Genomic DNA, 27,572 nt, shown 5'->3' on the forward strand with positions numbered 1-27,572 from the left:
GGCCTTTATTAAAAATATTGTATCCTTTTTTCTGTACAGAGCAAGATGTTGTAGTAGCGCCCTTTGGATTTTCTGTCTTTTGCATCACCTGGGCAGCAGACATACTCCTTATCTCTTCTCTCTGACATTATAAACACTCATAGCTCAGTTCTTATCTTACTGAGAGATATATAAGTGCTTAGAGATGAGGTTTATTAGATGACCAAGCGAAAGTGAAAGTACCAGTCACACAGCTAGAAAAACAGTTAACCCTTTGACAGAACAGCTCAATATTTTTAATAAAGGCCAATTGAAAAAAATATATATATTTAGCCAAAAATGAGTAACATGCAATCATTAAAAAAAATTGCATCCGAAGGTGTACATAGCCTTTAACATATCATTTTTCCTGCTTGGTGTACGCTGCAGTAACAAAACCCCAAATGCAATGACAGAATTGCTGCCTTTTCTTTATCCTGCTTCCCAAAAAGCAACATAAAAAGTGAACCAAAATAGAACCATGGTTCTCAGAAAATGGCTGTACTGGTACCTAAGAGGCTGTTCTAAAGCAACATGTTGCCCATAAATCAATCTTTCAAAATCTGCACTTCAAAAGCCAAAATTTGGACTTTCCATTTCCTGCAACATAACCAAACAGCAGTTTACACCCACATTTATGACCTTTCAGTTTCCAATAGAGTCCGACTAAGGCTACTTTCACACCAGCGCTTTCATTTTCCGCTATTTAAATCCGTCATAGGATCTCAATAGCGGGGGAAAACGCTTTTGTTTTGTCCCCATTCATTGTCAACGGTGACAAAACTAAACTGAACGAAATGGAAAGCACCAGAATGCATTCCGTTCCGTTTGGTTGCGCTCCTATCGCAGACAGCATAAGGCCTCATGCACACGACAGTATTTTTTCACTGTCTGCAAAACGGGGTTCCGTTGGTCCGTGATCCGTGACCGTTTTTTCGTCCGTGAGTCTTCCTTGATTTTTGGAGGATCCACGGACATGAAAAAAAAGTCGTTTTGGTGTCCGCCTGGCCGTGCGGAGCCAAACGGATCCGTCCTGAATTACAATGCAAGTCAATGGGGACGGATCCGTTTGACGTTGACACAATACGGTGCAATTGCAAATGGATCCGTCCCCATTGACTTTCAATGTAAAGTCAGGAGTCCCTTTTATACCATCGGATCGGAGTTTTCTCCAATCCGATGGTATATTTTAACTTGAAGCGTCCCCATCAACATGGGAACGCCTCTATGTTAGAATATACCATCGGATTTGAGTTACATCGTGAAAACTCATATCCGACAGTATATTCTAACACAGAGGCATTCCCATGGTGATGGGGACGCTTCTAGTTAGAATATACTGCAAACTGTGTACATAACTGCCCCCTGCTGCCTGGCAGCCCCTGATCTCTTACAGGGGGCCATGATCAGCACAATTAACCCCTCAGGTGCCGCACCTGAAGGGGTTAATTGTGCGTATCATAGCCCCCTAAAAGAGATCAGGGCTGCCAGGCAGCAGACCCCCCTCCCTCCCCAGTTTGAATATCATTGGTGGCCAGTGCGCCCCCCCTCCCTCTATTCTAATAATAACATTGGTGGCCAGTGTGCGGCCTCCCCCGGCCCCCCCCCTCCCTCTATTGAAATAATATCGGATCGGTACTCCGCTGCCACCAATGATCGGGGGGGGGAGGGGAGGCCGCACACTGTGCCACTAATGTTATTAATACAATAGAGGGAGGGAGGGGGGGCTGGGGGGGGCACACTGTGCCACCAATGTTATTATTACAATAGAGGGAGGGAGGGGGGGCCGGGGGAGGCCGCACACTGTGCCACCAATGTTATTATTACAATAGAGGGAGGGGGGGCCGGGGGAGGCCGCACACTGTGCCACCAACGCATTAATACAATAGAGGGAGGAAGAGGGGGCGGGGGGGCGCACACTGTGCCACAAATGTTATTAATACATACCGGATTCCAAAAAAGTTGGGACACTATACAAATCGTGAATAAAAACTGAATGCAATGATGTGGAGGTGCCAACTTCTAATATTTTATTCAGAATAGAACATAAATCACGGAACAAAAGTTTAAACTGAGAAAATGTATCATTTTAAGGGAAAAATATGTTGAATTAGAATTTCATGGTGTCAACAAAGCCCAAAAAAGTTGGGACAAGGCCATTTTCACCACTGTGTGGCATCTCCCCTTCTTACAACACTCAACAGACGTCTGGGGACCGAGGAGACCCGTTTCTCAAGTTTAGAAATAGGAATGCTCTCCCATTCTTGTCTAATACAGGCCTCTAACTGTTTAATCGTCTTGGGCCTTCTTTCTTGCACCTTCCTCTTTATGATGCGCCAAATGTTCTCTATAGGTGAAAGATCTGGACTGCAGACTGGCCATTTCAGTACCCGGATCCTTCTCCTACGCAGCCATGATGTTGTGATTGATGCAGAATGTGGTCTGGCATTATCTTGTTGAAAAATGCAGGGTCTTCCCTGAAAGAGATGACGTCTGGATGGGAGCATATGTTGTTCTAGAACCTGAATATATATTTTTCTGCATTGATGGTGCCTTTCCAGACATGCAAGCTGCCCATGCCACACGCACTCATGCAACCCCATACCATCAGAGATGCAGGCTTCTGAACTGAGCGTTGATAACAACTTGGGTTGTCGTTGTCCTCTTTGGTCCGGATGACATGGCGTCCCAGATTTCCAAAAATAACTTTGAATCGTGACTCGTCTGACCAGAGAACAGTCTTCCATTTTGCCACACTCCATTTTAAATGATCCCTGGCCCAGTGAAAACGCCTGAGCTTGTGGATCTTGCTTAGAAATGGCTTCTTCTTTGCACTGTAGAGTTTCAGCTGGCAACGGCGGATGGCACGGTGGATTGTGTTCACTGACAATGGTTTCTGGAAGTATTCCTGAGCCCATTCTGTGATTTCCTTTACAGTAGCATTCCTGTTTGTGGAGCAGTATCGTTTAAGGGCCCGGAGATCACGGGCATCCAGTATGGTTTTACGGCCTTGACCCCTACGCACAGAGATTGTTCCAGATTCTCTGAATCTTCGGATGATGTTATGCACAGTTGATGATGATGGATGCAAAGTCTTTGCAATTTTTCGCTGGGTAACACCTTTCTGACATTGCTCCACTATCTTTCTGCGCAACATTGTGGGAATTGGTGATCCTCTACCCATCTTGGCTTCTGAGAGACACTGCCACTCTGAGAAGCTCTTTTTATACCCAATCATGTTGCCAATTGACCTAATTAGTGTTAGGCTACTTTCACACTAGCGTTCGTCGGTCCGCTCGTGAGCTCCGTTTGAAGGGGCTCACGAGCGGACCCGAACGCTTCCGTCCAGCCCTGATGCAGTCTGAATGGATGCGGATCCGCTCAGACTGCATCAGTCTGGCGGCGTTCAGCCTCCGCTCCGCTCGCCTCCGCACGGACAGGCGGACAGCTGAACGCTGCTTGCAGCGTTCGGGTGTCCGCCTGGCCGTGCGGAGGCGTGCGGATCCGTCCAGACTTACAATGTAAGTCAATGGGGACGGATCCGTTTGAAGATGCCACAATATGGCTCAATCTTCAAGCGGATCCGTCCCCCATTGACTTTACATTGAAAGTCTGGACGGATCCGTACGAGGCTATTTTCACACTTAGCTTTTATATGCTAATATAATGCAGACGGATCCGTTCTGAACGGAGCCTCCGTCTGCATTATTATGATCGGATCCGTTCAGAACGGATCCGATCGAACGCTAGTGTGAAAGTAGCCTAAATTGGTCTCCCAGTTCTTCGTTATGCTCAAATTTACTTTTTCCAGCCTCTTATTGCTACTTGTCCCAACTTTTTTGGGATTTGTTGACACCGTGAAAATTTGAATCAACGTATTTTTCCTTTAAAATGATACATTTACTCGGATTAAACGTTTGATCTGTCATCTACGTTCTATTACAAATAAAATATTGACATTTGCCATCTCCACATCATTGCATTCAGTTTTTAGTCACAATTTGTTTAGTGTCCCAACTTTTTTGGAATCCGGTTTGTACAATAGAGGGAGGGAGGGGGGGTCGCACTGGCCACCAATGAAATTTAAACTGGGGAGGGAGGGGGGTCTGCCCCCTGCTGCCTGGCAGCCCCGGATCTCTTACAGGGGGCTATGATACGCACAATTAACCCCTTCAGGTGCAGCACCTGAGGGGTTAATTGTGCTGATCACGGCCCCCTGTAAGAGATCGGGTGCTGCCAGGCAGCAGGGGGCAGTCATGTACACAGTTCGTTGTATATTCTAACTAGAAGCGTCCCCATCACTATGGGAACGCCTCTGTGTTAGAATATACTGTCGAATCTGAGTTTTCACAAAGTGAAAACTCAGCTCTGAAAAAGCTTTTATGCAGACGGATCTTCGGATCCGTCTGTATGAAAGTAACCTACGGCCACGGATCACGGACACGGATGCCAATCTTGTGTGCATCCGTGTTCTTTCATGGACCCATTGACTTGAATGGGTCCGTGAACCGTTGTCCGTCCAAAAAAATAGTACAGGTCATATTTTTTTGACGGACAGGATACACGGATCACAGAGGCGGATGACAAACAGTGCATTTTCCGAGTTTTCAACGGACCCATTGAAAGTCAATGGGTCCGCAGAAAATCACGGAAAACAGAACAACGGCCACGGGTGCACACAACGGTCGTGTGCATGAGGCCTGATGCTGCAAGCAGCGTTTTTCTGTCTGTGCAAGATGGATGCATTATGACACACAATGTAAGTAAATAGGGACGGATCCGTTTTCTTGGACACAATAGAAAACTGATCCATCCCCTATTGACTTTCAATGGTGTTCAAGACGGATCCGTCATGGCAATTTTAAACATAATACAAGTGGATCTGCTCAGAACGGATGCAGATGGTTGTATTATCATGACATAAGCATTGGGGTTTTTTCAGATGGCACATGCTGGGCACAACGTATTTGGCACTAAAATGCCATATCTGGAAAACTTGCCATTTTTATTTTGCACAGTCCCCTGCTCATTAATTTCTGCAAAACACCTGTGGGGTCGAAATGCTCACAGCAATGTGCACAATACTCTTTTACTTCTGAACCTTGTTTTATGCCCAGGCAAAAGAATAGAGCTACCTGTGGGGCATATAAAAGCACAGCGTAATAATGAAAGGGCTTACTTTTCACACTGGACACAATATACTGGGTACTGAAATGGCATATCTATGCAAAAATACAAATTTTCACTTTGCACCATCTGCTGTGCATTAATTTTTGCTAAACAGCTAAACACCTATGGGGTCAAAATGCTCAATACATCCTTTGGCATATTCTGTAAGAAGTGTGGTTTCTAAAATAGGAAATGAATATAATTAGGACCTGACCTGGGTAAGGTAATTTTACTAGTTTATTTACAAATGCCTATCCAGGCAATAGAACCTGTCTTGACCCAGGTGTAAATTAATACTTCACTTTTATTTGAATGCAAGTAAAACCTAAATGCTAAGTGTGTGCGAGGAGCCAAAAAATGAAGGGGTGTTAGAAACACAGTACACCACTTCACTGGTAGGTGTATTGCTTTGACAATTAAGCAGGGTGAAGAGATGTGCACTATCTCTCACCCTTACCACTGTAAGGGCAGAACACTACCGTACCACCTACCACGGTTACTCTGCCAGCTGAGACTGGTTGTGATAACAGCCATATAGAGTGGTGGGAGAAATGGAAATATCAACCCACTATGTGAATGGCGCATAAAGCGTGTCAGTTGATCTCAGACTGGGAATAGTGACAGCTAACACCGCAACACGGACTCGGTGCACAGTAACCAAAACCACAACTAACTTGATTGCTAAACCAAACCAAGCAACGTCGGCCAGCCTGACCGCTGGTTGCTGGTTAACAAAGGAGTGGTGCACAGCGATTAAAAACTACTGGCTGCCCATTACCCCTGAAGAAGCCAGAATACTGGCGAAACATGTCGGGGCAGTTTTTAATCGCTGTGCACCACTTCACTGTTAACCAGCAACTAGCGGTCAGGCTGGCCGACGTTGCTTGGTTTGGTTTAGCAATCAAGTTAGTTGTGGTTTTGGCTACTGTTCACAGAGTCCATGTTGCGGTGTTAGTTGTCACTAATCCCAGTCTGAGATCAACTGAGACGCTTTATGCGCCATTCACATAGTGGGTTGATATTTCCATTTCTCCCACCACTCTATATAGCTGTTATTACAACCAGTCTCAGCTGGCAAAGTCACCGCGGATGGTGGTACGGTAGACTTCTGCCCTTACAGTGGTAAGGGTGAGATATAGTGCACATCTCTTCACCCTGCCTAATTGTCAAAGCAATACACCTACCAGTGAAGTGGTGTACTGTGTTTTTAACACCCCTTAATTTTTTGGTTCTGTTTAAGTTCAATTAAAGAGTGCCCCTCGCACACACTTGGCATTTAGGTTTTACTTGTATTCAAATAAAAGTGAAGTATTAATTTATACCTGGGTCAAGACAGGTTCTATTGCCTGGATAGGCATTTGTAAATAAACCCGTTTCTAAAATAGGGTCACTTCTTGGGGTTTCATTTTTATGTAACCTCAGCAGTTGTTGGCTATTGCTGTATAAATCACCAAACTGGTGCTCTTTCTCCGCTGAACCCTGCAGTGTGCCCATACAGCAGTTTACAACCACATATGGGGTGTTGCCTTATTCAGGAAAAAAGGCTTAACAAAATGTGAGGTGATTTTCTCCCGTAATAAGGTATGTAATTTTTCATTGTCACAGCATAGTGTTTCTAAATTCTAGTGCTCACTGAACCCCTTTAAAAATTCCTTGGGGGTATAGTTTCCAAAAGGGGTCTCTTTTTGGAAGTTTTCACTGTAGGGATATCTCAGAGTATCTTCAAATGCAACATGAAACTTTTTTTAAAAATTCTTTAAATACCCTGTATTTTTCTCCCCTGGGTCTTATGGGGCAAATACTAATGAAGCGCTTCCATTCCGGCGGCGGCGAGCAGGAGAGGTAATTTTTATTTATTTTTTTGCGCTGATGGCTGACATGGGGGGCATTATGGCTGACATGGGGGGCTGATCTGAGGTCTGATTAACATTGGGGGTCTGATTGCTGGTCTGACCTGAGGTGCAATGGAAAATATTTTTTTTATTATCCTCCTCTAAAACCTAGGTGCGTCTTATGGACCGGTACGTCTTAGAGGGCGAAAAGTACGGTCCTCAAACCAGCGATTGTCTGAAGCAGAGAAAAGATACCAGGACCACACAGAGGAGAAGCCAGCTGCTGCAGACGGGACCAGGGCCAGGTGAGCTAGCTTCGCTTGTGTTGGCAAAACTCCTAAAAACCTTGCACCGGCCCTGTACTGAAGGAGTTAATGTGATAACTAACATTTTATGGTCAGTAATACGATTTACTGTATTTACACTTTTACATGTGTTTTTGGCACTTGATGAATCCTGTAATGGAATAGCAGATCATTCTGTATAAACTGTATACCTCTACTGTCTGTATCCAATGCCTGAGAAAGGTTCCATTGAAAGCCTGAAACCTCATTAGGTGAATAAACCACTGCATTTCTTTTAGTATATTTTGGAGTGATTCATCTTTGTTAGTTACGTTTAGGGTATTGTTAGATGGCGATTATGAACACGACACACAAGTTTGCTGTGACCGCCACACAAAAATTTGTGTGTGGTGGTCACAGTAAACATGTGAGACACTCTGTGACCCGATTAATTTCTATGGCAGCCCTCTACACTGAGATACTTAGGCACAACACGGGCTGCACCCAAAATCGCTGTGTAGCTGTGCCCTTAGGCCTCATGCACACGACTGTATATATTTCCATCCGTGTTGTATCTGCATTTTTTGCGGACCTATTGACTTCAATTGGTCCGTGGTTGGCATTTTGCGGCCAAGTATAGGACCTGTTCTATCTTTTTGTGGAATGGACATACGGATGCAGAAAGCACATGGATCATCTGCATACCTCACAACTTTTTGGACATTCAAAGAGGGACGCTTATGGTTCATTCATTTTTCCTGCATATTTATAGACTTCAATAATTTTCAAAACAAAAATAAAAATAAAACGTTACATTCAACTCGGCATTTATGTCGGAAATTGGCCGGATCACCGTTGGACCATATTGCAGTCAATAGGAATCTGGAGATGAAGTAGAGGATCCGGCGTGCTGCTCTGTACTGGAAAAGCCTGATGGATCTACAACCAGACATGCGAACGAGGTCTAAGCTAGGTTCAGGGCTTTTCCCAACCCAAGACCAAATCAGATTTTTTTTATAATTGCTGAAGAGGTGATGCAAAGTAGAGTTTGCAGAACAGGACTTTCTACAATCTCTGGAATAATCCCTGAAACATGTTTAGATGATGTCTTAATTGAATTTTATCTACTTATTTGACTAAGTGGAGATGAAAGCCGCAGCAAAGAGAGATATGAAGCCTCCGTTTCGGAAGCTAATTAGTAAATTCACTGCTAAGTGATGTGGCCTGGGAGGGGTCACTGGACAGAAAACTGGCACCCACCGTGAATGGAGCCAACGAGTCTGCTCCATACACCCCTTGCGCACCTCTTTCATACAGTTCTGCCAAGGTGTGGGTAGTGGTTAAAGGGTTATAAGTAGGGGCGTAGCTATAGGGCAGTGATGGCGAACCTATGGCACGGGTGCCAGAGGCGGCACTCAGAGCCCTCTCTGTGGGCACCCGCACACTGTGAAAAAAGTCTGTGATGTACCAATATGCCTTAGACTTTTCCTGCCATTCATCAGTGCAGGGCGCACTATGAACAGCACAGGCAGGGCACTGAATGTAGGCAGGCTATTACAGCTACATGATAAAGTACATGGAAGATATACTATATTGAACTATAGTATTCAGGTTAAATTGCCGTGTTGGCACTTTACAATAAATAAGTGGGTTTTGGGTTGCAGTTTGGGCACTCGGCCTCTAAAAGGTTCGACATCACTGCTATAGGGGGTGCAGAGGTAGCAGTCGCTACCCGGCCCAGGAGCCTGAGGGGCCCCAAAGACCCTTGTACCACATGAGAAGACACCTGTTTTATAGAAGGTGCATGCTGGTCAAGATACACCTCTGGCTGGAGGGAAGGTGTTAGGTCAAGAATTTGGCATGGGAGGGTGCAGTTTAAATTTTTGCCTCAGCCTTCCTGCTTCCTATGTGCTTCCCTGCCCCCTGGCCACAAAGCACAGAGGGAAGGGGGGCCCAAGCTGAACGCTTGCACCAGGGCCCATGAACCTTTAGCTACACCCTGGTTATAAGATTAAGATAAACATAGTTGCAGTGCCACATTGGCAGTCGATAATGAGCAAACACCCCATTTACAGTACAAGTCACAACCCATTTCACCAGCATAAACACGGTTGTTAGTGGTAATAAATAGGTTGGCTGTGTCCCCAAATACTCGCTCTCCTACATGGCCACTCTTATTGGTTGTGTAACCTGTGCAATAACACACATTCACCATCCCGTTAAAGGCTCATGCACATGAACGTGCGTTCCCTGTGCCCGTGATGTGGACTGCAAATTGCAGTCTGCAATGCACGGGTACGTTCACTTGAATGGGTCCAAGATTCGCACCGCAAAAAAATAGGACATGTTCTATGTTTTTGCAGTGCGGAGGCATGGACCAAAATCCCACAGAACCATTCACTTGAATGGGGCCGCAAAAAAAATGGAAATGACTCCATGTGCATTCCGTTTCCGTGTGACCGCACGTCCGTTCCACAAAAAAATAGAACATGTCCTATTATTGTCCGCATTACGGACAAGGATAGGACTGTTCTATTAGGGGCCGGATGTTCTGTTCCGCAAAATACAGAATGCACACAGCTGGTATTCGTGTTTTGCGGATCTGCAAATTGTGGAACGCAAAACAGGCAAACGGTCGTGTGCATGAGCCCTAAAAGCGAGGAGCACTGTCAGGTCCGGTAACAAAGACACTGGCTCTGTAAAAGGAAAGGGGAAATCAGGTCCAGTAATGGAGACACTGGGCCTCATTTATCAAAACTGTCTAACAAGTTATCTGTCTTAGTTGCCCCTAGCAACCAATCAGAGGTCACCTTTTATTTCTTAAAGTGTTCTGAAAAAATGAAAGGTGAGCTCTGATTGGTTGCTATGTGCAACTAAGACAGATAACGTGTTAGACAGTTTTAATAAATGAGGTCCACTGACTTTGTAAAAGGTGAAACGTAGGTCCAGTAATAGTGACTGTGGCTCTGCAAAAGGTGGAAATAAGGTCCAGTTATGGGGACACTGGCTCTGTAAAAGGGGGCACTGAGGCCCGGTTATGGGGACACTGGCTCTGTAAAAGGGGGCACTGAGGTGCAGTTATGGGGACACTGGCTCAGGGGGCACTCAGGTGCAGTTATGGGGACACCGGCTCTGTAAAAGGGAATACTCAGGTGCAGTTATGGGTACACTGGCTCTGTAATAGGAGGCACTGAAGTTCAGAAACAGGGACAAAGGCTCTGTAAAAGGGGGTGGGAGACTCCGGTCCAGTAATGGGGACACTAGCTCTATAAAGGTAATCCTCAGTGCTAGTAATAGGAGTACATGCTTGCAAAAAAAAAAAACGGGGGTGGGGGGAGGGGAGTACTCAGGTCTGGTCATAGGGACCCAGAGGTCCAGCATTGAAGGTATAGGTTAGGGTACTTTCACACTTGTGGAAGAGGAATCCGGCCGGCAGAAAAACGTATGCCAACTGAATGCATTTTAAGGCCTCATGCACACGACCGTTGTGTGCACCCGTGGCCGTTGTTCCGTTTTCCGTGATTTTCTGCAGACCCATTGACTTTCAATGGGTCCGTTGAAAACTCGGAAAATGCACCGTTTGTCATCCGCCTCCGTGATCCGTGTATCCTGTCCGTCAAAAAAATAAGACCTGTCCTATTTTTTTGACGGACAACGGTTCACGGACCCATTCAAGTCAATGGGTCTCACAAATGCATTGCAAGAACGTATCCGTCTCTCCGCTTGTCATGTGGACAGATGGATCCGTCTTGTATCTTTTTTCACAAATGGAAAAAATACTGTTGTGTGCATGAGGCCTAAGACTGATCAGGATCCTGATTCGTCTTACAAATGCATTGCAAGAACGGATCCGTTTGTCATACGGACAAACAGATCCGTTTCTATTTTTATTTCACATTTTTACCGGTCTGTCTGCGCATGCGCAGATAAAAAGCACAGATCCGGCATTCCGATATTTGGAATGTCGGATCTGGCACTAATACATTCCTATGAGAAAAAATGGCATTCAGGCAAGTGTTCAGTTTTTTTGGCCGGAGATAAAACCATAGCATGCTGCGGTTTTAGGGTACTTTAACACTTGTGTTTTTCTTTTCCGGAATAGAGTTCCGTGACAGGGGCACGGAAAATAACTGATCAGTTTTATCCCCATGCATTCTGAAGAGAGTAATCCGTTCAGGATACATCAGGATGTCTTCAGTTCAGTCTTTTTGACTGTTCAGGCAAAAGATAAAACCGGAGCATGCTACGGTTTTATCTCCGGCCAAAAAACTGAAGACTTTCCTGAATGGCGGATCCGGCATTTTTTTCCATAGGAATGTATTACGCTCTTTTTACACTTGCGGCAGTGTGATCCGGCGGGCAGTTCCGTCGTTGGAACTGCCTGTCGGATTCGCCGATCTGGATGTGACTGAAAGCATTTGTGAGACGCATCCGAATGTGGATCCGTCTCACAAATGCATTGCAAGAACGTATCCGTCTCTCCGCTTGTCATGTGGACAGATGGATCCGTCTTGTATCTTTTTTCAAATTTTTTCCTGTCTGCGCATGCGCAGGCCGGAAGGACGGATCCGGCATTTTGATCCGGCACTAATACATTCCTATGAGGAAAAATGCCGGATCCGGCATTGAGTCAAGTCTTCAGTTTTTTTCACCGGAGATAAAACTGTAGCATGCTGCTGTTTTCTCTTTTGCCTGATCAGTCAAAAAGACTGAACTGAAGACATCCTGATGCATCCTGAACGGATTGCTCTCCATTCAGAATGCATGGGGATAAAACTGATCAGTTCTTTTCCGGTATAGAGCCCCTGTGACGGAACTCTATGCCGGAAAAGAAAAATGCTAGGGTGAAAGTACCCTTAAAATCAGTGATGGCCAGTTCGCATTGTTCACCCGCAAACACATGCGGGCTGCCATCTTTTCTCACAAGTCTGGCGAGGTGCAGGTAAGCCCTTACCTTTGCCTGTGCGCGAGGCGGTCTGAAATCAAATGCGGTCACCGGGAGCAGGCAGTTCCGAGAACAGCCTGATGAAGGCCCCAGGTGGCTGTTCTCGGAACTGCCTGCTCCCATTGACCGCATTTGATTTCAGACCGGTGTAACGTTACATTACCCTACTTCGTGAGAATTCCATACGTCCTAACTTCCGGTCGCACTGCTACTGATGTGAGGAGGTGTTCCTGAGACTTGATGATCTGCGCATGCGCAAACGGAGTTTATGGAAAATCTCAGCGGAGTTCAGCTGCACACCGGGACATTGCGCATGCACCGGAGAGCCTCAGTAGGAACTCCAGAAGATCCATCCGATCTACGCGCCTGCGCAGTGTGGGGGGTAGGGAGATCTCATGGCAATATTTTCTGTTAAATAAATATTTATTTAACAGAAAATATGGCCATGCGATCTCCCTAGGCAAAGTGTGGATAAATTTATAGGTAAATAATAATGGATTTATAAATATATATATATTAACAGAAAATATTGCCATGAGATCTCCCTACCCCCCACACTGCGCAGGCACGGAGATTGGATGGATCTTCTGGAGTTAGCCGCGCTTGCGCACTGGGCCGTGATATTTTCCTACTGAGGCTTCCCAGGCATGCGCAGTGTCCCGGTGTGCAGCTGAACTCCACTGAGATTTTCCATAAACTGTCCGTTTGTGCATGTGCAGATCGTCAAATCTCAGGAGCGCCTCCTCACGTCATTAGCAGTGCGACCGGAAGTTAGGAGGTAGGGAAATCTCACGAAGTAGGGTAATGTAACGTTACACCGGCTCGCGCACAGGCACAGGTAAGGACCTACCTGCCCCTCGCCAGACTTGTGAGAGAAGATGGCAGCCCGCACGTGTTCGCCGGCGAACAATGCGAACTGGCCATCACTGCTTAAAATGCCATCAGTTGACATACGTTTTGCTGGATCCGGCAGGCAGTTCCGGCGATGGAACTGCCTGCCGGATTCCTCTGCCGCAAGAGTGAAAATAGCCTATCTCCATCCTGATCAGTCAAAATGACTGAACTGAAGACATCCTGATGCATCCTGAACGGATTGCTCTCCAGTCAGAATGCATGGGGATATGCCTGATCAGTTCATTTCCGGTATTGAGCCCCTAGGACGGAACTCAATACTGGAAAACTTTAGTGTGACAGTAGCCTATGGAAATCAAGCACTCAGTCAGGTCCAATACCTGTGCTCTAGGTCTGCTGTCAGTATTGAGGCTCTTCCATACAAATTGTGACGTGAATCCGGGTTTTGCTAATGGCACTAGTGCCCTGGCAGTAATGTGTGCAGGTGGCAGCCATCCTGAGCATGCTCACACACACCTCGCTGTCACATCCAATACGTACACAATCCTCCCACAGGAAATCCCTCGCCGCTCCCCCTCCCTTCCTCAATGGTTTCTTCCCGGTCGGTGTAAAATCCTAAATCAGGGTTTCCTAATAGAATAATTAGCCTGGGCCCCCGGATCTTTCGCCCCGCCCCCTCCGCTCGGCCGGGAAGCGTCAGCCGCACGGTGTGCCCTGTGCCCTGTGCAGTCAGGAGATGATTCATCAGCAGTGGGAGCCAGGGATGCTGCGCACTGAGACCTCCTGGCAGAGGGGGCTGGGACATCAGTAAAGCCGTCTCTGCTGCTCAGCATCATCATCCCTGCCACGGCCAGTAAACATGGAAGAGATCCTGAGGAAGCTGCAGAAGGAAGCCACTGGCAGCAAGCACAAGGCGATCAAGGATACCTGTGCCCTGGCCATCGGTGAGTATCCTGCCCTGCAGCAGATGACCAGGATGCCTGCTCGTCAGGTGGATGCCACATCATGACAGGTGCCAGCTGTGTACCTGTGTGTTCTGCAGATCATGGCCAGACATATATGTACAAGCTAAACTTTCCTACCTGGTACCCATGCCAGGATGGATCCAGCTGCTTTGGACCAATGACCGTCTGGTTCTTCAGCCTGGAAACATCCGATGACTCATCAGAAGTCATTACTTCTTCACAGCTTTACCTATAGCAGGGGGTTGCACCTGCTTGTCTTATTCTAATCACTCCCTTTAAAACTGGTATTGCCCAGCAATTCGGTCTAGCTGCGGCATACAGGCTGCTGTTTATGGCAGTCTGTATGCTTCCTGTGGAGCGGCAGGCATAGCCCTTCAGGAAGTGTTTATTGTGGAGCTGCCCATGACGATGTAGGCTCTATACCTACCTGGGTGGCATCCCACTGCAAACCAACGTGGCTTTGGCACAATGGGACATTTAACTCATTCCTGGCCACCATATGATGCCATTTATACTGGTAGTGAAGAGATTGGCCTAGCCCTGTGTCTTGACATACACCGTGCTGTAAGTTATTGCTACATTTAAATATTCGGGCCCAACGCGGAAGCGATTTCCACATCTTCAGGTTGTTGTTATGGAAACCTGTGGCATTGTGGAGACGTCACTTCTGTCACATAGGCCGGGATGTGATCTATTTCTTCCCTGGATTTCTCTGTATTATTACTAGGGATGAGCGAACTTGTGTATCAAGTTTGGCGCACAAGGTTCGGGTTCTCTAAGAATCCCGTTATGGATTCCGCTACCACGGACCATACGTTATGGTGGTCCATGATAACGGAATTCTTAGAGAACCCGAACCTTGTGCGCCAAACTTGATACACAAGTTCGCTCAACACTAATTATTACTAATCCATAAGATCACGAATAGGCCTAGTTCACACCTCGGTGATTTCCATCAGTGATTGGTAGCCAAAACCAAAGATGGATTCTCCACCAAGCTATGTTATAAAGAAAGGATTGGAGCTGTTCTGTGTTGGATCGGCGATGGGCAGTGCCATCACCAGTCTGTGCCCGCTCTCTGCACAGAAAGACTTTGATGGCTTCTAATTACAGGTGTACACATGACCAGGCAAGATACTGCCCTGCAACAGCAGTTTCAATAACCTCAGGGAGCAAACATCATTCTTTTGTTAAATTCAGCTTTTTTTTTTTTCTATTTTATTGTCATATTTTCCTATGGAGATATCTCACTTTTTTTCACAAGTCTTTATGGTAAAAACTGGCAGATGCTACGTCAGATACTGTATGTAAGGCCATAGTCCTCTGTAGCCATACTGTTTTAGGGCTCGTTCACACAAAACGTAAGGGCTCCGTGCCCGTGCTGCAAACCACAAACAGCGGTCTGCATTGCACGGGCACTGGCCGTGTGCACTCCGTGCTGCGGACACGTTCACTTGAATGGATCCGCGATCCGCAAGGAAAAGATAGGACATGCCTTATCGGGCCAGAAAGCCTACAGAAGCACTTCGTACCTCCGCTCTGCAAAGGAGAAGACATGTCCTATTTTTGGCCGCGTCTTGTGGATCACAAGATACGCGGATCGCAGACCCATTCAAGGTAATGGGTCCGCAGCATGGAGTGCACACGGACAGCGCTGTATATTGCGAACCTGCTTTCGCAGTCCACAACACGGGCTCGGAGCCCTTACGTTCGTGTGAATGAGCCCTTAAACTGGAATATGGTTTAGTGTAGGCCATTGCTAATGAGTGCGTACGTGAGGCCTAAGGTCTTTTTCACACAAGCAATACGGATTGTGTCAGGATCTGTTTGGGGAAAAAAAACAGATGGTTTTACAAGCAGTTAGATCAGTTTTTTTCTGCAATTGCGTTCAATACGTGTTTTTTTTTTTTTTTTTTTTTTCTTTCCATTTTGTTATAGTGGATTTAATGGTGCTCCATTGGATGTTAGAAGTTTGAGATATTTTATTTATTTCTCTTGATTATATAGCACCAATATATTCTGCAGCACTTTATAGACATTGTCATCATTGGCTCTCAGAATCTAAGTTCCCGATCAGTATGTCTTTGGTGTGCGGGAGGAAACCAGAGTACCTGGAGGAAACCCACACAAACACTGGGAGCACATATGTTGCTCGTAAGGCCTTATGCACACGACTGTGTCTGTATTGCTCTCTGCAAACAACGGATCTGCAAATTACGGACACCTTCCGCGTGCAATCCGCATTTTTTTTAATTAGAAATGACTATTCTTGTCCGCAATAAGGACAACCATAGGGCATGTTCTATATTTTGTAGAACAGACACATGGATGCGGACAGCACACTGATGTTGTTTTTTGCGGACTCTTAGAAATGAATGAGTCCTTGTGCAATTCACAAAAAATGCGGATTGGACACATATACAAAATAGTCATGTGCATGGGGCCTGAGGCACATTTACATGTGCCAAGTGAGCAGACACTTCTCAGTAAGGGATCTTTCCTTCCCAAAAACTGCCTGCTCGTCAGTAGAGGTGAAGCACTTTACTGTATGAGGACGAGTAATGGCTACTGCTAATGCTCATCCTCATAAAAATTCATTGTTTCTGGGCAGCAGATCACTAGAGTTTGCAAAAAAGCACCTAAAGGACTCAGACTGTGAGAAACAAGATTCTCTGGTCTGATGAAACCAAGATTACATTTATTTGCCTCAATTCTAAGCATCATGTCTGGAGGAAACCAGGCACTGCTCATCACCTGCCCAATACCATCCCTACAGTGAAGCATGGTGGTGGTAGCATCATGTTGTGGGGTGTTTTTCAGAAGCTGGGACGGGGAGACTTTCAGAGTTGAGGGAAAGCTGAATGGAGCAAAGTACAGAGATATTCTTAATGAAAACTATCTGTGTGCTGTGGACTCTTGTCTTGCTGGAAGGTAAGCCTTCAGCCCAGTCTGTGTAAGCCACTCCTGGGTTGTCTGGCTGTGTGCTTTGGGACACCTCTGTCAAATGTCTTTGAATGGCTCAACCAGAGTCCTGTCTTTGAACCCAATCAAATATCTCTGGAGAGAGCTGAAAATGGCTGTCCACCAGTGGTGTATCTTGGTTTTGTGCTGCCCTAGGCGAGACTAAACTCGGGCACCCCCCTAATATAAATTTGACCCACCCCTTCCTATCAAGGCCAAACCCCTTTCTCTCTAAACTCCATCCCTTCCTATGTTCCATCCACAGATCCCCCTCCCCTAAACAGTGCCATCCACAGATCCCCCTCCCCTAAACAGTGCCATCCACAGATCCCCCTCCCCTAAACAGTGCCATCCACAGATCCCCCTCCCCTAAACAGTGCCATCCACAGATCCCCCTCCCCTAAACAGTGCCATCCACAGATCCCCCTCCCCTAAACAGTGCCATCCACAGATCCCCCTCCCCTAAACAGTGCCATCCACAGATCCCCCTCCCCTAAACAGTGCCATCCACAGATCCCCCTCCCCTAAACAGTGCCATCCACAGATCCCCCTCCCCTAAACAGTGCCATCCACAGATCCCCCTTCCCCTAAACAGTGCCATCCACAGATCCCCCTTCCCCTAAACAGTGCCATCCACAGATCCCCCTTCCCTAAACAGTGCCATCCACAGATCTCCCCCCTAAACAGTGACATCCACAGATCTCCCCCCTAAATAGTGCCATCCACAGATCCCCCTTCCCTAAATAGTGCCATCCACAGATCCCCCTTCCCTAAATAGTGCCATCCACAGATCCCCCTTCCCTAAATAGTGCCATCCACAGATCCCCCTTCCCTAAATAGTGCCATCCACAGATCCCCCTTCCCTAAATAGTGCCATCCACAGATCCCCCTTCCCTAAATAGTGCCATCCACAGATCCCCCTCCCCTAAATAGTGCCATCTACAGATCCCCCTCCCCTAAATAGTGCCATCCACAGATCCCCCTCCCCTAAATAGTGCCATCCACAGATCCCCCTCCCCTAAATAGTGCATCCACAGATCCCCCCTTCCCTAAATAGTGCCATCAACAGATCCCCCCCCCTCCCCCCGACGCTCACAGGAGTACATTTATAAACTAATTAGTAACTTTAACTTTATTCATTGGTGATCTCTTTACTGGATACCTTAGTCTGTCTTAGCTCCAGTAACAGCAGGCAGTGCGGGCGGGCGGCGCTCACTCACTGACGTCACGTGCCTGCTCCTCCCACTAGGCGGCGCAGGCGTGTGACGTCAGTGAATGAGCCCCATCTGCCCACACTGCCTGCTGTTACTGGAGCTAAGACAGAGTAAGGTATCCAGTTAAGAGATCACCAATGAATAAAGTTAAAGTTACTGATTCGTTTTTAAATGTTCTCCTGTGAGCGGCGTGGCCCTGTATATTCTAACCCCCAGGCAAGTGTCCCCGTCACCATGGGAACGTGGGTTAGAATATACCATCGGATCTTCTGAGTATACCGGCGGCATATAAGACTGATGGGACAAGGGGCAAACAAGGCATTTTGCCGCCCCATTGGCAAGTGCCGCCCTAGGCAAATGCCTTGTTTGCCTCGTGATAGATACGCCACTGATGGTCCACCTGAGAGGAGCTTGAGAGGATCTGCAGAGAAACCTTGTGACATCATACCCAAGAAGACTGGAGGCTGTAATCCTGCCAAAGGTGCTTCAACTAAGTACCGAGTAAAGGGTCTGAATACTTGTGTCAATGCAATATTTTGGGGGTAATTTTTAAACTGGTGTAAAGTAGAACTGGTTTAGTTGCCCATAGCAAACAATCAGATTCCATTTTTCATTTTGGCCAGGTCCTTTGGAAAATGAAAAGAAGCATCTGATTGGTTGCTATGGGCACTTTTATTTTAATTTTAACCGCACATAACAAAATATGAAAAAAGTGAAAGGTTCTGAAGGCTTTCCAAATGCATGAAAAGGAAACATCACGTGACAACACAAGAGGGCCTTATTCAACTACTTATGTGACTTTCTTTTCATTCCACTGTAAAAATTTGAACTAGTTTGTGAGGTCCATTCAGAGGTGGATTGGGAACTTAAAGTGGCCCTGGATTAAATGATGGACATTAAATCTGTCCCCATGTTGTAGGTAGGGTCAATACTAGTATGCAGGGCCAGCAATATTGTAATCCCGCACAAAATATTGCTTCGGCAGAAGAAGCTACCACATTGCAACACAATATATTGCCCCAGCCAAACCAAATACCACATTACAGCACAATATTTAGCCGTAAGAGAACCAAATACCTCTTCGGCAGATGCCATGGAGGTCAGTGCCAGCTTCCATGTTCTGTACTCTTCCTCCTCGTCCAGTTGTCTTAAATTAAAATATGGAGGAGGTGATGAGGAAGTAACACCCAGGCCACAGCACCAAGCCAGCCCTACCACCAGAATTCTGCCTGGTCTTCAGCTCTACCAAACGTACAGAAGAATAAAACATTACATAACTATTACATCTAGTGGCTGATGTAGACGTTCTCTTTTCTTATCCTCCAGGCCAGGCTGCCATGACAATATCTTTCATCCATGTCTCTCTCCCTGTTCTCTGCAAAGTATGCCACTTGGATATCTCAGATTCCTCACTTTTCCATCATCCTCTCCACCTTCTCAACACAAACTTCCCATCCAGCTCCCCATTGCCACCAAATACTATACTGCAGAAAAAGTTGTGCCCCAATCAGAGGTCCCAATAATGCCTGTACAAGCATCATAGACACTGTACATGGATGTTTATCTCTATGCATGAGACTTTCTTTTTTCCAGAGCACTGCATCAGCACAGCCTGTGTGGACTGTTCAGTCTCTGCCCCCAAAATTACTAATACGGTGTGAGCAAAACTCCAGAAAAAATGTAGTGCAACCTTTGCCCCAGTAGTAATCATGACCCTTTTAGAGCCACCAGTGTTAATTGCTCCTTTTTTGTGCCCCCAGTGATAATAATGCCCCCAGTGTTAAAATTACTTCCATAGTGCAACCAATATTGCCTCCTTAAATGTCTCCAATTATTAAAAATGCCCCCAGTGCCCCATATAGTGCCAACAGTATTAAAAATGTCCCAATGTCCTCAGTAATGCTCTACATTCTCTTCATGTGGAGAGTCCCATTCCACACCACTGTCTGCAGTGCAGGTTAGGCTGAGTTCACACTTCAGTTATTATTTCATCAGTTATTTCCATCAGTTATTGGGAGCCAAAACCAGGTGTGGGTCAAAAACAGGTGAATATCTTTTCATTCCACCTGATCTGGTTTTGGCTCACAATAACTGATTGAAATAACTGATCAAATAACTGAAGTGTGAACTGGGCCTCTTCTGGTCTGCGGCCTGAGATGCCTGTGTTATAGTGCAGGCAGTCACAATAATGTTATCCCGCTACCCAAGACCCGCCACTGGCGGTTGTGAGAAAGTCGCCACTTTGTGACCACCTGTGCTGTTTTACTGACTCGTAGGCTTTAGGCCTAGTGGTCTGTGAGGGTGAAAAGCTGGACAGGGAACATCAGCTCTTGTGCTTAGGCACATTATTCAACATTAGTTTTTAGGATGGTGATACAGTTGATTTCAGGAGGACACCTGCACTCCCTGATGTTCCCAAAGTTAATTAAAGGAGTTGTCTCACTTCAGTAAGTGGCATTTATCATGTAGAGAAAGTTAATACAAGGCAATTACTAATGTATTGTGATTCTCCATATTGCTTCCTTTGCTGTCTGGTTTCATTTTTCCATAACTTATACACTGCTTGTTTCCATTGGTACAGACCACCCTGCAATTCATCAGTGGTGGTCGCGCTTGCACACTACAGGAAAAATCGCTAGCCTATATTCACTTCCCGGCCACCAGAGTGGCTGATGCTTTTTACTATAGTGTGCAAGCACGACCACCACTGATGGATTTTAGGGTGGTCTGTAACCATGGAAACGAGCAGTATATAATGTGATGGTAAAATTAATCCAGCCAGCAAAGGAAGCAATACACTGCGCTGTGTTGTGGGGGATCTGTGGAGGGCGCTGTGTTGTGGGGGATCTGTGGAGGGCGCTGAGACATATAGCATCTTATGCTGGTCCCCCTCATGGCCCTTTGTGTCCCCTCATGTGTCCTAAACTGCGCACATAACTGGCTTTGTGTGTAAAGTATTTTACTACTGTGTGAAACAAGCTCTCTCCTATTGATAACAGGTCCGGCCTCTGTACTCACTGTCACGATGAATGCAATGCACTGCAGCGAGCGGCAGCGAGGTGGCCGGCCGGCGCGTGACTGACGTCACTTAGTAACGCTCCTCCCACTTCAGGAAGCAGGAGCGTTACTAAGTGACGTCGGTCACGCGCCGGCCGGCCAGCTTGCTGCCGTTCGCTGCAGTGCATTGCATTCATCGTGACAGTGAGTACAGAGGCCGGACCTGTTATCAATAGGAGAGAGATTGTTTCACACACTAGTAAAATACTTTACACGCAAAGGCAGTTATGTGCGCGGGGCCCCTTTTTATATATAATCGCTGCATTTTCGGGTCGGCCAAATCGCCATATCGCATTTGCCGATTATCACGATTCGATTATTTTTTTCGATTTATCGTGCAGCCCTACCGACTAACTCGTCATTTACATGTCGGTGAATAATGGATGTGTGCTGTCCCGTATTTTTCACAGTCGGCACACGTATCCATTGATTTTAATGTGTTTAGTCACACATCCTTGTCTTTCCATGTAGTATGGGTCCAGAGAAATGCACTACTTTGATCCATGATGTGGACAAAACACACCCATTGAAATCTATGGGTCCTTAAAACCAATGACAAAACCAAGATGGCATGGACCACACCATGTATGGACTGTGCCTTCACATTATTAGTTCCACTCATTTGAATGGGTTGTTTCGGCATGCACTTGGCTTTCTTTAAGCCCCCTTCAAATTAATGGAACTAATTTTCAGTTCAGAAATTTCCTCAAAAAATCCCAATACTGGCTGTGTATTCCAGGTCTACATACGGGTTCTTGTGTACATGTGTGTTTCTCAGTCCTGTGCATACCTTCTTTATTTCACCATGAAACTTATCTCATTGATTGTGTGTATTTCTATTTTCAATTTACAGATGTGTTAGAAGCTCCAGAGGGTGTAGCCAAGATCCCTCCGTCCCAGCTAAGGTAAGTCGTTTCTCCTTTACCTAAAGGGTTATCCCAGTTGTTAGAAGTTATCCCCTATCCACAGAATAGGGGATAACTATTAGTTCTGGGGAGATTTACTGATGGGTCTCCACTGAGCACAAGAATGGGGGCCCTCTACCCTGTGGAGCCCCCTGAAATGAACAGAGAGGCAGGTCGGGCATGTGTGCGACCGCTCCATTCATTTCTATGGGAATTCCGGAGAATGCTGAGTACAGCTCTCGCCTATCTCCGGTATTCCCATAGAAATGAATGGAGCGGCCAAGCGCATATGCGACGGGCCGCCCTGTTCGTTTCAGGGGGATACAGGACCACCATTCTCGTGATCTGTGGGATCTTAGCAGTAGGATCCCCATCAATCTAATAGTTATCCCCTATCCTGTGGATACCCCTTTAAATATGGGCTTCAGGATTCTGGCCACACACCCCATCTAGCGAATGTCGATAATAAATATCTAGAATATACACACACTATCCAGATTTTATATGGGCATAGGCAATATACTGGATAACATCTCAGCCAGCCTGTCAGTCTACTATGCCATGTGCCACTTGAGCAGGGAGTAGGGGACTAGGTGCCCACCTTGCTCAGGGGCCCACCGGGGGATTCACCTGTTCCCCTGGGGGCCAGTCCGAGCCTGTGTCTCAATGATCTGTGCTGTTTGTATTGTCACAGGTGGTCATAGCCTAGGACAGGATCAGCAACCTCCGGCACTATAGCTGTTCAGAAACTACAACTCCCAGAATACTTCATTCACTTCTATAGGAGTTAGATGAACAACAGAGAATGTGTGCATGATGGGAGTTGTAGTTTCACAGCAGCTGGAGTGCCGAAGGTTGCTGATCCCTGGCCTAGGATTACTATAAGGGCTCATGCACATGACCATTTGTATTTTGTGGAACAGAACAGCTGGCCCCTAATAGAACAGTCCTATCCTTGTCCGTAATGCAGACAATGATAGGAAATCTATATTTTTGCGGAACGGACATACAGAAACGGAATGCACGTGGAGTAACTTCCGTTTTTTTGCAGACCTGTTGAAATCAATGGTTCCACATATGGTCTGCAAAACAAATGGAACGGACACGGAAAGAAAATACCTTTGTGTGCTTTCGCACCCAGTTAAAAGTAGAGGAACGTAAAATAGTCAAATATATGCACTTTTGGCATACATTTTGTTCTGTAGAAGTCCGTGTATCCTTGAAACACATCGTTTTTTCTAATGAGTAAAAATGGATACATTTAAAGGAACCCATAAAACTTATGGGGAGATTTATCATAGCTCGTAGTGTAGACCGGCCTATGATAACCAGGCGCACTGCCGGTGTACAACTCATCCTAAATTAGGTGCAGGATATGGCAGCCTGTGCCTCAACTGAAATCTATGCCAGCCACAGGCTCCGCCCCTCTTTTGCCACGCCTACTTTTCAGGAAAGTGGCCAGGTCAGCAGAGAAATGCTACTTGCACAAAAATTTGGTGTATCCTCATGATAAATCTGGCCCTTAGTGTGAAAGCGGCCCAGGGCTGCCCCTACAAGATCCGGTTTTGTTCAGGTGGGGGTTTAAAGCCCAAACCAGGTGTGGAACATGAAGGGATCATTAAAGGGGTTATCCAGCTTTTAGGACTATTTTAACAGACCCCTGAAGCCTCTGGTACCTGTTGAAAAATTCATACTCATCTGCTCCTCTGCTGTTGTGCTCCCTTCAACAGTCTTCTGGTCCCCATCCTTTAAACTTCCGGTTATGTGCACCTCTTTAGCCAATGACTGGTCTCAGCCGCGACGTGTCCCCAAGCGCCACATTACTGCTGGGTCACATAGTGCTTGCGGACACCTCACCGTTGAGGCCAGTCATTGGCTGCAGCGGCACAAGTGGCCCTGTCAGTCCTGAAGCTTACAGGATGGGGATCGGAAGACCACTGAAGACAACCAGAATGCAGTGCATGGAGTAGGGGGGTATGTATTTTTTTTTGTTAGTTTTTTCTCCAACAGGTACAACAGACTGAGCTTGAAACTTAAAGGGAATCTGTCTCTTTTGTCAAATCCTATTAAGCACAATAATACATGTACAGAACACTTGCCGCTGACTCCAGATCTGTAATTTGTATGCCTATACCCACCCCCATTCCCCCACTATGTCCCCTTAAGCCAGCTGTGAAATGCATTGGCAGGACTTCTCTTGGAATCCTCTCCATTTTGTGCACATGCGCAGGAGTCCTGTCAATACATTCCATGGCTGGTTTGTGGGTGTACAGTGGTGGAATAGGGATACAAATGACTGATTTGGAATCGGCAGCAGTTGTTCTATACATGTGAACTGTACTTAGTAGGGCTTGCCGGAGGTGACTGATTCCTGATGCGATGATTTTCCGTTTTTGCGTTTTCATTTTTCCCTCTAAGCCTTCCAAGAGCCATAACTTTTTTATTTTTCTGTTCACGTTGCTGTATTGGGGCTTGTTTTTTGTGGGACAAGTTGTACTTTCTAATAGCACAATTTAATATTGCATATGATGTAGGGATGTAGCGGGGACAAGGAAAAAATTTCCAAATGGGCTTGAATTGAAAAAAAATAAAAAATAATTCCGCCACAGTTTTTTATGGGTTTTGTTTTTACGGTGTTCCCTGTGTGGTAAAATTGACCTAATTTTTTGTAGAGCGATCCCACTTTGGAGTGTGTGACTTTTGGATCACTTTTTATTACAGTTTTTTGGGGAGGTGAAGTGACCAAAAAATTGCGAACTGACCATTTAGAATCATTTTTTTCCATTGGCCATATGGCATGAATATTGTTATATTTTAACAGACGTTTTCGAGTGCAGCGATGATTTATTTTTAATGTTTTTGTTTTGTGTTTTATTTTGGGGGAAATGGGGGTGATTTAAACTTTTTTTATACATATATATATATATATATATATATATATAATTTTTTTTTTTTTCCTTTTTTTTTTTTTTTTTTAGTCACCCGAGGTGACTATAATCATTAGGTTATATATAACGGCATATAGCAGCTTCTCCGATCTCAGTTGTGGAAGGCTGTTGCAGGTGCAGGAGCACATGGCTCCTGCATCTTCTCTGCTCAGATGCCATGGTCACATTTGAAGACATTAGCCCCTGGTGAGCCTTGCGAGCAGGCGCCATCTTTAAAGTGACTACTTCTGCCATACATGTATGCCAGAGGTCACCAAGGGGTTAAAAAAAGTGCACAAAAGCTGGAAAACCCTTTTAAAGAGAACCTGTCATCTACTTAATGTTGTCATCTCTAAGAGAAGCATGCAGGAGTGACTGGGATTCTGATTTCGTATTTTTGTGTGTCATTTATGTGGAAATATGCTGTATTGTGGGTAAACTTTCATCTTAAAGGGGACCTGTCGCCTTAAGGATGCAATGTAGGCTACAAGCACCTTGGTATAGAGCAGGAGGAGCTGAGCAGATTGCTATATAGTTTTATGGGAAAAGATTCAGTATAAGGCCCCATTCAGACAAACGTATGACTTCTGTGCCAGTGTTTTGCGTCCGCAAACAGCGGGTCCGCAATACATGGGCACCGGCCATGTGAACTCTGTGCTGCAGTGCAGACCTATTGACTTGAGTGGGTAAACGATCCACAACATATGGCACCAGAAAGGACATGTCCAATCTTTTGCGGTGCAGAGTCCTGGATCGGAAGTCCACGGAAACACTCAGAAGCCCTACCAGAACATGGGACCAACACAGATGCCCTCAGTGGCCAAGCGCACGTGTAACAGGTCCGACAGTTTCATAGGTACAAACCTCCTGAGAGATGTCCTTTAAGACTCTCCAAACAGAATAGTGAGAAATGGACTCTTTCCAAATCGTGTCATGCTCCAACTAGCAAAATGTAGCACACAATTCGCTTTTGTTCTTTTTGTATTAGATTACCTTGTATAAGCAGCTCTTATGGGCGGTGGATAAGTATCTGCTGCTGCACTGGGAACATAAATACACGTAGCGGAATTCTCTTGGTATTAGATCTATAACTGCCATGCATATTAAACAAAGAGCCACTTTTAATTATTGTAAGTTCCAAAAATGATTTACTTTTTAAAATATTGTGTAAATGATTAAAAGTAGCCCTTTATTTTTTTTCGTCATCACTAAAGAAGCTGGTGATGTTAGTGTACAGACCCTGTAGACAGCACCATAGATGGATGGATATATGAAGAGCCCTCTTGTACCCACTCCTGCAGAACTTTTTTGTCCACCCCCCCCCCCCCCCCAAAAAAAATATATTTCCCAAACAGAAACTGAAAGGACACCATTGAAGTCAATGGAGTCTGTTCAGCTCTGTTTGTCTCAGTTATGTACTGTATCTGGCGATTCAGTTTTTTTCACAGTTCTGCTCCTTTAACGGAGGACTACTGATACTAGCAGTATTTGGACAACTATGCACACAGTATACAAAGGATTAGCACAGATACTACACCCCAAGCCTCTAGTAGTGTTGTGTCTTTAACTACACAAGTGAACGGGGTGAGCACAGATCCACCTAAATTCACCTCTTGTCGGGGTCCCAGATTTTATTAGACTACCTGCGCCATTTCTTCTCTCACTTTTAATATTTTTTTTCATTTTTTCCCGACAACCTTCTGTTGGGCTCTATACACATTAGATAAATGACTATTTGAAATTGGAATATACTATAAACTTAAAAAGGGATGTGCAGCCAGTATATATTGATAACCTATCCTCAGGATAGGTCATCAATATCTAAGTGGTGGAGGTCCGACTCCTGGCATCCCCGCGGATCAGCTGTTTGAAGAGGAAGCGGCGCTCGTGTGAGCACTGCTTCGTCTTCATTTCCCTACGGGTCGTCTCGCTCGCAGTGGGGAGGCAGTGTTATTACAAGTGCTTATTCCATTGAAGTGTATTTGACAAGCACTTGTAATTACACTACACCTCCGAGACGATGCTCAGTGTAATCTGGAGAAGGAAGCAGTGCTTGCATGGAGCACCACTTTCTCTTTAAACTATTCATCGGCATCAGTGCTGGGATTGGGACCCCCACCAGTCAGATATTGATGATCTATCCTTAAGATAGGTTAGCAATATATACTGGCTGTACAACCCCTTTAAAGGGCTTCTGTCACCCCACTAAAGTCATATTTTTTTGGGGGGGGCTAGTTACATTCCTTATAGTGCGATATATGAGAATATAATGGTGTTACTTTCATTCAGCCGTTTCTTATAAAAACGAAGCAAATCAGGTCTCTACCAGCAAGTAGGGCGTCTACTTGCTGGTAGCCGCCACAAAAAACCGCCCCCTCGTCGTGTTGATTGACAGGGCCAGCCGCTATCTCCTCCTCCGGCCGGCCCTGTCAGCATTTAAAAA

The 27,572-nt window shown here is 45.8% G+C and overlaps 1 protein-coding gene across 3 annotated transcripts in view; it reads left to right on the forward strand.

Annotated features, from left to right (window-relative positions):
- The first annotated feature begins 13,681 nt into the window (after positions 1–13,681).
- ARFGEF3 (ARFGEF family member 3) overlaps positions 13,682–27,572 on the forward strand; it is a 126,011-nt gene continuing 112,120 nt past the window's right edge. For all 3 annotated transcript variants that reach the window (XM_044292392.1, XM_044292394.1, XM_044292393.1), the window contains exons 1-2: positions 13,682–14,044; positions 22,151–22,202. In XM_044292392.1, coding sequence (XP_044148327.1) covers positions 13,960–14,044; positions 22,151–22,202 — 137 coding nt within the window. In that variant the 5' untranslated portion in view covers positions 13,682–13,959. The remainder of the gene's footprint in view (positions 14,045–22,150; positions 22,203–27,572) is intronic.

This window comes from Bufo gargarizans, chromosome 4 (genome assembly GCF_014858855.1).
Source record: "Bufo gargarizans isolate SCDJY-AF-19 chromosome 4, ASM1485885v1, whole genome shotgun sequence".
Lineage (NCBI taxonomy): Eukaryota > Metazoa > Chordata > Amphibia > Anura > Bufonidae > Bufo > Bufo gargarizans.